The 12,285-nt window shown below is 39.5% G+C and overlaps 1 protein-coding gene across 10 annotated transcripts in view; it reads right to left on the bottom strand.

The window, feature by feature from the left end:
* Nucleotides 1-12,285, bottom strand: part of SSBP2 (single stranded DNA binding protein 2) — a 114,315-nt gene that overhangs the window by 78,704 nt on the left and 23,326 nt on the right. For 7 of the 10 annotated variants that reach the window (XM_081930208.1, XM_081930214.1, XM_081930210.1 and 4 more), the window contains exon 2: nucleotides 745-817. In XM_081930208.1, coding sequence (XP_081786334.1) covers nucleotides 745-817 — 73 coding nt within the window. Of the gene's footprint in view, nucleotides 1-744; nucleotides 818-2,583; nucleotides 2,606-4,978; nucleotides 5,105-7,458; nucleotides 7,610-12,285 lie in introns of those variants that run through there. The other 3 variants (XM_081930216.1, XM_081930209.1, XM_081930211.1) reach the window with 3 other exon arrangements.

The raw sequence follows: 12,285 nt of genomic DNA, 5'->3' as shown, positions 1-12,285 counted from the left end.
ACACAAAATGTTTTAACATTTTCATGTGGATTTTTTTTTTAGATTGCCAACTGATACTGAAATGGAACAAACTGAACTGAAGGCTGAAAATGTTAGAAACTGAAACAGACACATTTGTTTACCCCCAGAGGGGACTCCAGAGGAAACAGAAAATATTCATAGAAATAAATGGACCACTCCAATATAGAACTGCATAATTAGTTAACAATATGCACATATATTCATGTTGAAAACCTGTGTTATTCTGTTGTGTTACTTGTGTTATTCATGAATTTTATGAACAGAAGCAGATAGCCATTTCCTTCAAAGGCTGAATTTTTAATAAATGTATACATTGCTTCTCTCTTCAAAAAGTCTTGAAGCAATTTACAATACTGTGAAGTTTATGCTACTAAGGGCATAGCAAGAAAAGCACAGGAAAATCTTATCTAGTTGTTAATGTGGCTAGACAATACTTGAATCCTTTTTTAAAAAAATCTTTTTTGCTTCAAACCAACTCATTTAAATAAGCGATGACCGGTGGCAAGTAAAGCTTGCCTCCAGGAAATGGACCTGGTATCAAGTAAGAGGGAACAGAAGCAAGCAAGAACCACACACAGCTGCTTTTTTCCAGCTGAAGAAAAATGACTGTGGCTGCTGCATGTTCACCCTCACCTTCATTCACAAGACTAGCCTGAATCCTATCCATCAAGTGAAACTGGCTATCTAGAATTCTGAAAGACATAAAAATGATAGGAAACATACCTCTGATAAAAACGTCTGCGCTGATTTTTGTGCTCCTACATGGAGCAGATATTCATATACATACAGTGCTAACCTGAAAGGGAAAAAACAACATTCACTATAGAAACAAAACTCTAAACTGCAAGATCATGCACAACTTTCTAGACTGAATGATGCATTAAATCAGAAAAAGAAATGAACTAAAAAGCAGTTTGCTTAATCTACATTTCCAACTTTTCCCAACTATATATGTGAGCACCATCACAGCAAAGTTAAAAATGTTACCATACAAAAAACTGAGTCTGTCAATATTTTATTATCTTGGACATATGCCCAGTCAGCTCATAACAGTTCAGCTACTATTAATCTATATTTATCCACACACGCTATGCTTACAGTAAACAATACAATGCATCTATAATTATACCAGTACTGAACATTGCTAAACAAAATACCTAAACATTAAATCTTCTGAATTTTTAACACTTTTCACTCCGTGTTTCAGCTTGCAACATGAACAGCCCAGAGTTATTCAGAACTAACCAACCTGAGCTCTTCAGTAATGAAGCACCAGAAAAAATGGGAGTAGGGGGCAAAATATAGTGTGAGCAGAGTTCTCTAACATAGTAGAACCAGCCTCAAAAAGAAAACTCTCTATGTTGCACCTCCTTGGTTTCCTACTTAAAAGCTTTACCAAAGTACACAGTAGTGGGTTAGCTGATTTGACTCAGTGGCCGAGTTCATATAAAAGGAAGTGTTAGAAATACAAGCTGGTATGAGCCTCAGACTCACTTGCAACACAAGAATAAAAGGTTTCACTCCTGGTTTTTGCTCTAAGCTGATAGGTCCATTTGATTACAAGCCTCCCAGCAACCTGCCGTGGCCAAAGGAGGATGGAATGTCATCTCCCAACCTATTGTGCAGGACCAGAAGTTTGCCCTGGGCTCGGACTGCAGTCATGCCAGGTGACAATCGGCACTCACTATCATCCAGAAATTAAAAAATTGTCCAGTAGCACCTTAAAGACCAACTAAGTTTGTTCTTGGTATAAGCTTTCATGTGCAAGAACACTTCTTCAGATACACCCTGAAAAAGTGTGCATGCACACGAAAGCTTATACCAAGAAGAAACTTAGTTGGTTTCCAAGGTGCTACTGGACATTTTTAAAATATTTATATATATATATTTCGACTGTGTCAGACCAACACGGCTACTTAACTGAATCTAGATCCAAAAATAAGTGGCCCTTATGTTCAAGCCAGAGTTTCCCAAAATCAGACAAAACAGAAAACTGCAGTTTAGAACCAACAAGAATTAAATCTTTAAAATATTTCCTCATGCATGAGTCCAAGTCTCCTGTTTGTTATAAGAAACCATAGTCTATCATTACATCTGAACCAGGTTGTCGGGTATAAAGGCAATTTAGTATGCTGTTCATTAATCCTAAGCGTGTTTTTTGTTTTTCCCAAAAGTGATAAAAGTTTACAACCCCACAATGCACTATAATAATTTTTACAATTTTGCAGTCAACAAACAGGAAAAATAAATAGCATGAAGTAAGGTATATAATGTGATAGCAGAATAAATAATCATAACCATAGCCATTCGTATCAGTAAACTGAGTTATATAAAATAGAATGAATAAAAGAAATTGTGGCTAATCAATAAAGAATATTGTTGATCCTGTATCCTAGCATTCCATTAAGAAATGAACATGCTCCATTTTATTGTTTTCCCTCTCTAGCTTTTATCACAATTGTGAGTTTGCCCATATTAGCCATATTCTTATACACCACTCACTGATAAGAGGGTGGATTAATCTTCTTCCATCTGTAATTAACAACTATATGGGTTACTGACCATCTGTACATCATCTGGTAGAGATTTCAGAAGAATGCATGTCCAAGTATTTACACTAAGTATGCAGTATTCTAGTTTAAGTTATAATACAGTCAACTTGCAACTTGCGTGTGGGCTGTGTTCCAGGGATTGCGCATAAAACCTAAATCACATATAGTCAAAACAACCCCAGAACCATCCCCACCCCATGAGCATCCCTACCTTTCTTAAGTCAGCCCCTTGAGCAAGCCTTGCCCCCCCATGCAAATCAGATAGTTTTCGAGCTTTCTGCCTTGCTTACTGGGCTATGGGAGGCAAGTTCTCACGGGGCCATTCAAGATCTCATGAGAGTGTACCAGAGCCTAGAAAGCAAGGCGGAGAGCTTAAAAGCTCTTTCTGCACTTGGAGAACTTGACATGGAAAGAGCTTTAAAGCTCTCCACTTTGTGAGCGCTTAATTTGTGCAATTTCAGCCACCAAGCACGTAAAGCTGAGATCGTGCAAGTTAAATGTGCATAAGCTGGGGGTCGACTATATGTCGACCAGATTATTACAAGCTGCATACTTTTTTCCATGGGGGCGGGGGGGGGGAGGAATTGCTATGAAACAAGATTTCTGATAGATGTACCTTAGCTTACTTCATTCTACATAGCCACTTTGAATGAGTAAGGAACAATCTACAAAAGGAAATTAGGCCTGATGAAAACGTTGACATCTTTCCTTGGCAGAATGTCATTTATCCCTATTCACAACTTCTTGGCAGATATCAAGGAATCTGTTTTTCCTTTAACATGGCGGTGCACGTCTTAACTTGTCATGGAATGAAGTAACTGAATTATAGTCAGAGGGTAAACTGCAGACAGGTAACATACATTATAGGGCTAAAATGGAATTTAAAAGACCACACAAGGGTGGTGCTTTGTTGCTTCCTAGGCTGATAAAAGAAAATACCAACACAGTTTTAGCATTTTTTAGCATTTTTTTAATTTAAAGTGTCACAGAGAAAAGCAAGACAAAAGTTATTCCCTGGTGAAATATTGAGCAGTTAAAGTTAAGGTAGCCAAATAAAAGACACACACAATCGTTACCCTATTAAGAATGATCTGGGAGGAAAAACACTAGAAGTAAAAAGTATTTCTGCTGATTTTTACAGCAATCAGAAGAACCAGGGTGAAAAGGTGTTGCAGGACAGGTGAGAGATTTCTGGGCAAGGAAAGGTTAAAAAGTGCCTCCTTCCCTGGCAAAAAGTTCCAAAATGTTAAGCTACAAAATGTTTTAAACTTCTGGTTTTATCCATTTTAAAGGGCAGGCTCAACCTAATGAACCCCATCAGCGGAAGCCCTCTGCAAGGAACAAAAGGGCCTTTTCTCCTCCTAAGCCCCCCAAATTGGTTCTGGGGGTATTAGGAGAACCCACAGAACAGCACAAAAAAGGAGGGAGATCAATCCACCTGTCAAGCTGATGGTTTGCGCAGATGGAAAATTTGTAATAGCACAATGCTGAATACTGGCATATGAAGTTATTGAATAGATACAAAAGTAACTTGGTGTCCACAAATAGGTTCTTGTTTGTTTGTTTTTACAGTAAATGAAGATCTACACATAAGACTTGCAGACCAGCAAATATGAATTAATTACATCCCCTTATGCTAGCAAATGTTTTAACAAGTTCACCAACTGATAGCAAAGCATTTCAAGGCAGCTATCAAGGCATTTCCATTTTAAGCATTTGCTGCAGAAGTTCTTTGTACAAACTATCATTTTCTTAAGTCAAGTGTGAAAAGCATGGTCTTTCAGCTATCTACTTTTTATTATTTCCAGCAGTGGAGGCTGGGTGGTGTATTTGGGTAAAAGGGGCACTGCCCCTTCAACCTCAGTCCGATCTCAAATTCCCCCCCCCCGTCTAATTCAAGGCATAGATCCGACAAAACTAAAATTAGTTGACTCTGACCTCACCTGTCATTGACTCTGGCTCCACCTATTTAGTAGTTTATTTCATCACAACAGTGGCCTATAATGGCTTACCAATCCCAGTGGGCAAGAGCCACCCCTGCTTTCCAATCAATTTATGAAACTACAGACTACCTAGCAGTATGAGAGCAGATGGTTGATGCAAATTATTCAAACAAAAAAAACTAGTTTTTCCAGCTATACAGCTACTAGAATCTTGCTAAGTTTGTGCATTTCTTCTTGCCTCCTTCAGCTTTAAATTTTGTTCCCACAAAACAAAGACACAGTTTCATGCAGTTTTTAAAGAGGGATAAAACTTTGGTGATTCAGGTCTATCTATTATTCAGTACCTAAAAATACTACAATACAAATATATTTTCAAGGACTGATTTACTGAATAAGAGATGCTCATCAGGCAACATTAAGTAAGAGCCATTAACTGAAAGCCAGGAAGAGCAACATACATACCTAAGGCTGTGAATACAAATAAGGACATGGGATGCTGATGAATCCAGCCTGAAAACTGACTCTGATAAAGGATATTGCTAGTGCACTCAAGCCAACACTGGGAAGAACACCAAAGAGCTTCAAACACTAACAAAGAATAAACCACTTTAGTTAATAGTGTCATAAATTAAAATTAAATAGGATACAGCATCATCAAATAAGGGGATAAGAAATACTGAGGATGCTCTGTATTTCTGAAATAGAATCCATGAGGATCTGAAAAGTGCAGTTGTTTATGATGGAGGCAGAGTTGACCTGGCCAGCTCACTTTCCAGTCTAGCCTTAGGTGCCTTCCCAGGAGCAGGGAGCACTTCAATGACAGGATGCGGTGCCACTGTCAAGTCAGGGGGCTCTAATATGGTGGTTGGGGCAACCAAGGCAGGACAATCCATTAGGACACATCTAGATCAGCAGCTTCAAGACTGCTGGGCTCCTCTCCAGGATCCAATTCTGCTCCCTTGTCTCATTTCTCCTTCCCCTCTGACTAGATATCACCACCCAACTTATAACACACATAGATGTACCACATCTCTTGGTTCAGTACCAATTCAACTGAACTATATTGGTATGTGCTTTAGAGGAAGTCACTTTCACAACTATTATCTCTTAACTTGCCCAATTAACAGGCTGATAAATCAGGCATGTCAGTTGCCTATTCCCTCCTCCATGCTTTGCAGGTGTGCAAGTGAGAGGCGAGTAACCCATTCCCCTTTGGCTCATATGCTTCATCTTCCTTCCTCTTCTATTGTTGCCCTCACCCTGCCAGGGGATTTGAGACTGGGGGAATGTAGTATTCGAGCCTCCCCCCCCCTTTACAATCAAGCAGTATATAAATTTTATGGGGGGGGACAGAATAAATAATAGTCTGGCATGCTTACATGACATGATTGGGAGGAGCGAGCAAGAATAGACACAACATAAAAGAATAAAGAGCCTACTACGTCCTTGGGCAGGTCTCTAGAGGCGAACAGGAGAATGACCTACATTTATCCAGAGCCAACAATCACCACTGGCTGCAACACAAAAGGCTTTCCCCCCTTTTCTGAGTTATCAAGCAAACACAATGTGCAGCTTGATCAAACATCAGTGGGATTGCAGATTGGGTGGAATATAGCTAATTTCACTCCGAGTAGACCCATTGAAATTAATAAGCATAATCAATCATGCTGAAATTCTTGTTGTGGGAGCCCTGGGTTTTCTGCTCATCTGAAATAGTGAGGAAACAATATTTTTCTAATATTTATTTATGTTTTTATTAAAGTGGGATGTGTCTAAAACTGGCTATGAAGGAAGGAATTATTTTCAGGGTGAAACCAGCTACATCTTGGATTAATTTCTTTTGATGTACCAATCATTTTGACCTTTCTTACTATCTTCCCTGCAAACATACACCCTTCACCATCAAGGTTTTAAATACGGCATTTGTTTAGTATATTTATATCCAAGGTGGTGTGAATGGAGTTCCTAAATGGGTTTGATCCATGAATTTTAGTGGGTTTACTCTGAGTGAAAGTTAGTTGAAACCACCCAGCATATCTATTTACTTAAAAACAGCAGAGTATACAGTCTTTTCTGGGCAACTGCTACAAAGCGGCTTCCCACTTTGGGGCACGTTTTGCTTTTTAACGAACATGTCTTTCTCATTAAGGAATAAACTTCTGTCTCAATAACTGTGACATATGTTCACTAGGGGTTCAGGAACTGGCAGTCTTCCAACTGCCAACTACTCCCCTGAAAATGATCAGAGAAAATGAAATAAGGAATGATAGTAATATCCACAATCTCCTTTACATATTCTACTAACCCCAACCTGAACTTCCTCAATCCCATCATGGTTTAAAGCAGGAATGGGGAACCCTTTCGGCCCCGAGGGACACAGGCAGTGGTGGACAGTGGGTCAATAGCTACAGTCAGGCACACATGATCTCTGCACCATCTCACTACACATTTTAACATTTCCCCCCACGTGCAGCCAAGATTGCTGTCTACAGCAATCTTGGCTGGATTGGAAGCATTGGTGGGAAAGATTAAACTACCTCCCCCAACACTCTCAATGAACCAAAGATTGCTATCCTCTTATCTGCTCTGCATGCACTTTTAATTTTTACTTAACTCTACTGACACAGATGTAGAGGGATTGTGTTAGATTGATCTCTAATGGTCATACATGTGTTGACTATGGCAAGGCACATTTAAACAATAGCTGTACACCACTTTAAAAGCATTTTCTAGAGATTATGCCCTATTCTGTGAAGCTCCATGCCCTGACCTCATCCTGCCTTTTTATGACCGATTCTGGTAGGTATATGAACTATCATATATGGCTGGTCTGCCTTCTCCAAACTATGTCTAGTGAAAAACGTGGAAGGTCACCAAATGTCATTTGGCACCAAACCACCATATCAACACACATAACAACAAAAATAGGGTCCCAATAGAACCTTGATCTGTGCATATAAATGTGGGAAGAATCCAAAGAGTGAACGTTTTAGTTATGAGACACTGAAGTCAAAAACAGTCAGAAATTGAAGGTCCTATCCAGTATGATAGCAAGTAGCCCTTGACACTTCAGAAGTCCATTGGGCTTTAGAAGGCGGCATCATCAAGAGAAAAAACTAAACTGCAATTGGTCTCTGGCAGCATCACAGTTTAAGCTTCTAGAACCTGGCATTAAGTTCCCTGTTCCATAAACAGACATCAACATTACACAACCATGAACATAGCTGACTGAATTCACACCTGAGCTCAGTTACAGAAACGCATGAGAAAGCACTGATGTGCAAACAGTGGCACAGGAAAAACCAATAAATTAGGCAGCTAGAGATATGCCAGCACCTAGAAATAAAAATAAAATCCAAGAACTCTTAAGAGAATCTGCGCTGGCGAGTAACAATGGGAGAGGGAAGAAAACATAAAAGTAAAGAATTAGCCACATGCTTTGCCATAGGTGGCAATGTTGACACAATCAGGTTTGAAGAGTTCCATAATTTCTGGTGAGAAATTTTGGCTTTGCAAACTAATCCTTAGGTTCCCACATAACAAGAAAGAGGAGCAAGCTGAATAGTTTAGAGAAAAACGGAGATTTTGTTCTCTTATTTGAACATTTCCATTCTAGTAAAGAATGGTAAAGAAATGAAGAATTGACGGCTTCCTTGTACAGAAAAAGTCTTCCTATCCAGATTTTTAAGTGATAATTTACTATTTTACTGCTGTGTTTTTATTATTGTACTAGGGTAGTGTTTCTCAAACCTGGGTCTCCAGCTGTTGTTGGACTACAACTCTTAACTTGCCCAATTAACAGGCTGATAAATCAGGCATGTTAGTTGCCTATTCCCTCCGCCATGCTTTGCAAGTGCGCAAGTGAGAAATGGAACCAGTGGTCAGGGATGATGGGAGTTGTAGTCCAACAAACAGCTGAAGACCCAAGTTTGAGAAACACTGTACCTGAGCCTCTGCTTGCTTCGCTTGCCAACTGCAGCTAGGCAACAACCCTAAGCCACCCCTCCCCTTACTCCCCATGGCCACCCCCTCCTTGCCAAAGCCACTCCTCCCTTCTCCCCTGAGGCCTTATCAAGCCTCTACAGTAAGCCTGGGCTGCCTGCCTGCACATCCCTCTCACGCACCAGCCTCTCCCCCCCTCCTCCTTGGCCTCTGACATTGCCAGCAGCTCAACCCACTTTGCGGTCATGCTGTAGTTCACAACACCACCTGTCAGTGGCATACACTGACTTGAGCCAAAGCTGATATTGCTGAGTGGCTCAGAAACTGACTGAACAAATACGTTATGATGTCAGTACAATGTCAGTTCTTTTCTTGATGTTTCAAATTCAAACAGAACAGAGACAGAAAAAACATGATAACTTTTAATTTCTTATAATTTTTATTCCACCTTTTTTGCAGTACTGTACTCTAAAAATGGCAGACTAAGGTGGGATCGGGGACAAAATTCATGCCGGGGCCACTCTAGAAAACTCTCCGGGTTGTCATAAGGAAAGTCACCCATTGTTCTGAGAATTGTGGTAAGCTTCACGTGGATGTCTGGTCCTTGTACTGTCTAAACTGATTATTAGGGAACACAAAACATTTTCTCCTCTGAAGGCAGATCTCTAAAGCCACAGCTATTCACATTATGAGATGGTAGAGGCTTGAGGAATGTTTTAGCTTCCTCTTTCTATTTTAAGACAGCACAATTTCTTACACTGGGATTAATCCCTGTGTAGGAGAAATCATGCATTGCACAGAATACGAAGCAAAGAATACACTCATACAAAACTGATTTATTCTTTCTAACATACTCATGCTAATACTATGTGATCACCACATATTAGGTCAGCCTATTTAGGATAGCCTAAAGAAAACAGATCACAGCACTTTCAGTGAAATGATCAGGGTCTGACCTTGAGGAGTTTTGGTGCAAAATAGTTCCACAGTTGTGGGACAGCCACCAAGTCTATGGGTTCTTATGATTAGGACTTGGGTCCAAATAATGGTTTGTGCAGTTCTGAGAACATCAAATTGAAAGAAGGCAGCAACTCCTAGTCTATTGATCCTTGTGGAATAGCATGGTTTGTTCTCTACAACCCACTGCTATCAGAAGGTGCTTCATCACATTCTGCATTAAGTAAAGTTTTTGAAAAGAAGTAAAGAACACTACATAAATGCAGTAGTCTAAATTCAAGCCAAAAAGCAAACCACTACTAGATATGCATCTGTCAGAAAAAAATGCAACCTTCTCACATGCTGAAAATGATGGGAGTATTCCTGGCCCTATTGCTTTCTAGATTTAGAGGTACAATGGTGGTAACAGATCCAGGAGCACTCAAAGAATGTAAGAGTAAGTGATCTGGGAAGCTAGGCGAAATGTTCAGTAGATATCAACCTCTAATTCACAAAGCTTGCCTGGTATGATTGCCTCAGTCTTATCTGGATATGGTTTCAACTATTTGTATCCACTTCCAACACCAGGTAAGAGATCATATAGCTGGGGTAGGGAAGTAGGGAGAAAATACACTTACAATTCATGCACCAAAGTCAACAACTACTTCACACACCAATAAGCTTGCTTGAAAAGTAAAAACAAATTTAGAAACATGGAGTACTAGATGGCTAAAATACTGCTGTATTTTAGTGACCAGAACAGCATGATGTTCCAGTGAATTAACCAAATAAAAGCAAACCAAGAATCAAGGATACAGGGGAAGTTCTTTGCGTGCAGATAAACAGCTGAAAACAAGTCCAGGTAACAAAAAAACAAAAACAAAAAAAACCACACAAGCAAAACAAGGACATGATCTATTAGTTCTGATATTATAAAAATAGCAAAATAAACAAAACAAAGCCCATTAATTTGGTAAATGTCCAACGGTAGTTAGACATGATCCATAAGAATTATCATATATGAAAGTCATTCCATGATGAGAAATCTTAACACAACCACCTTAGAAATCACAATATATCAAAAGGAAAGGTTTAAAGGAATTGATTTTGTATCTTGAATTAATATTCAGAAATCTGCCAAAGTTTGAAGGAGAATTCAATTAGAAATTGGTTGTGAAATCCCTTTTCCAGGGGACAGGGTGTTTTCCCTAACTTTGTCTTAAAACTTAAATGCAGAAGGTCAGGCGGAATCTTCTCTAATTTCCAGCTTCAAGTCTAGAGCTGGGGAGGAGGTTCAGAAAACAAGTCCTTACGCAGAACTGGAGGGTGCAGAAGCTCAGTGTACATTCTGGTCAGAGCCCACATGCCTCTGAAGGAGGAGTATTAGCCTCTCTCTGCCTGTAGTTCCAGGCCTGGATTCATTTCACACACACACACCCCACCAGAGTCTGACTCCTTTCTTGCAATGACAAGCACAATGATTACACACTGCCACTGTGTATCTGCTAGCAATACAGTGGTACCTCAGGTTAAGAACTTAATTTGTTCTGGAGGTCCGTTCTTAGCTAATGGGACCTCCCGCTGCCACGCAATTACTGTTCTCATCCTGAAGCAAAGTTCTTAACCTGAGGTACTATTTCTGGGTTAGCGGAGTCTGTAACCTGAAGTGTCTGTAACCTGAGGTACCACTGTACTGACAAATACTACAAAGCACTATGACATGGCAATCAGATATTGTTGCTTTCAGAAACCAAAAATCATTTGGCAATTTAACGCATACAAAAATATATTTTGAGAATACAGTATCCAGAAAATATTTGGGCTTCAAATTTAAACAGAAGTTTTTAATGAAAAATTCAGTTTTGGTACTTTTCAACTATCTGTCAGCATGCCTCAGAAACTATACAACCACTCCTTACAAGTTCTGATGGTATGCTCCCAGCTCTAACCATACCACCTACTTGGCTAAAGATTAGCTCTCTTAAAAACCATACCCTTTTATTATGATGCCATATGCACCAAACACTATTTTTAAAGCAATCATTTGATAATTGAGCATGAGGTAAAGGACTTTAAGCAGAAAAATGAACTCAACAGCAACAAATAACTGAATAAATTAGCCACTGCATCAAGGTCTGTATCATTCTATACAAGGCTTCCTCAACCTTGGCACTCCAGATATTTTGAGACTACAATTCCCAGCATCACTGAGCACTGGTCCTGCTAGCTAGGGATCATGGGAGTTGCAGGACAAAAACATCTGGAGGGCCGAGGTTGAGGAAGCCTGTTTTATACAATCCTGGGGACACAAAGATCTATTTATGTACATGCAGTAGAAGTACAAATACCCAAGAGAGCTTTGTTGGCCAAGCAGACAAGCTGATTCGTATTATTATTCCTCACCTACATAACATTAGTAAGGTACTATACACTTTATATTATATAAACTGATTGGTAGTGGCACACAATAACATAGAAAAAAGGTTCCCTTGAGGAGATTATAATCACTTTCAACAGTTGAGGAGAAGAGGGGGGCATGGGGGGAGAAAGGATGAGTGAATGCCATTACACCTACCTTGCGGTTGTTTATCTGCAACTAAAACAATACCTGTTTGTTTCTTTGGCAGAAGGAAATGCTGCACCAAAGTGCATATAAATGTGGGAAGAATCCAAAGCATGAACGTTTTAGTTATGAGATGCTGAAGTCAGAAATTGGAGGAATTTAAGTTACTTAAGGCCACTGATTTTCAATGGGTCCACTCTGAGTATTACTAAGATTTTATATGGGCAATATCAAATACCTCTGGTCAAACAAGTCTAGACTGTTTTTAAAAAAAGTTTTTAAAAAGTTTTCTCCTCGAAACACTTCAATTTTTATTACTTGACTTCTA

This window comes from Podarcis melisellensis (assembly GCF_964234715.1).
Source record: "Podarcis melisellensis genome assembly, chromosome: 11".
In the NCBI taxonomy this organism is placed as follows: Eukaryota; Metazoa; Chordata; class Lepidosauria; order Squamata; family Lacertidae; genus Podarcis; species Podarcis melisellensis.
This window is presented reverse-complemented; position numbering and strand designations above follow the sequence as displayed.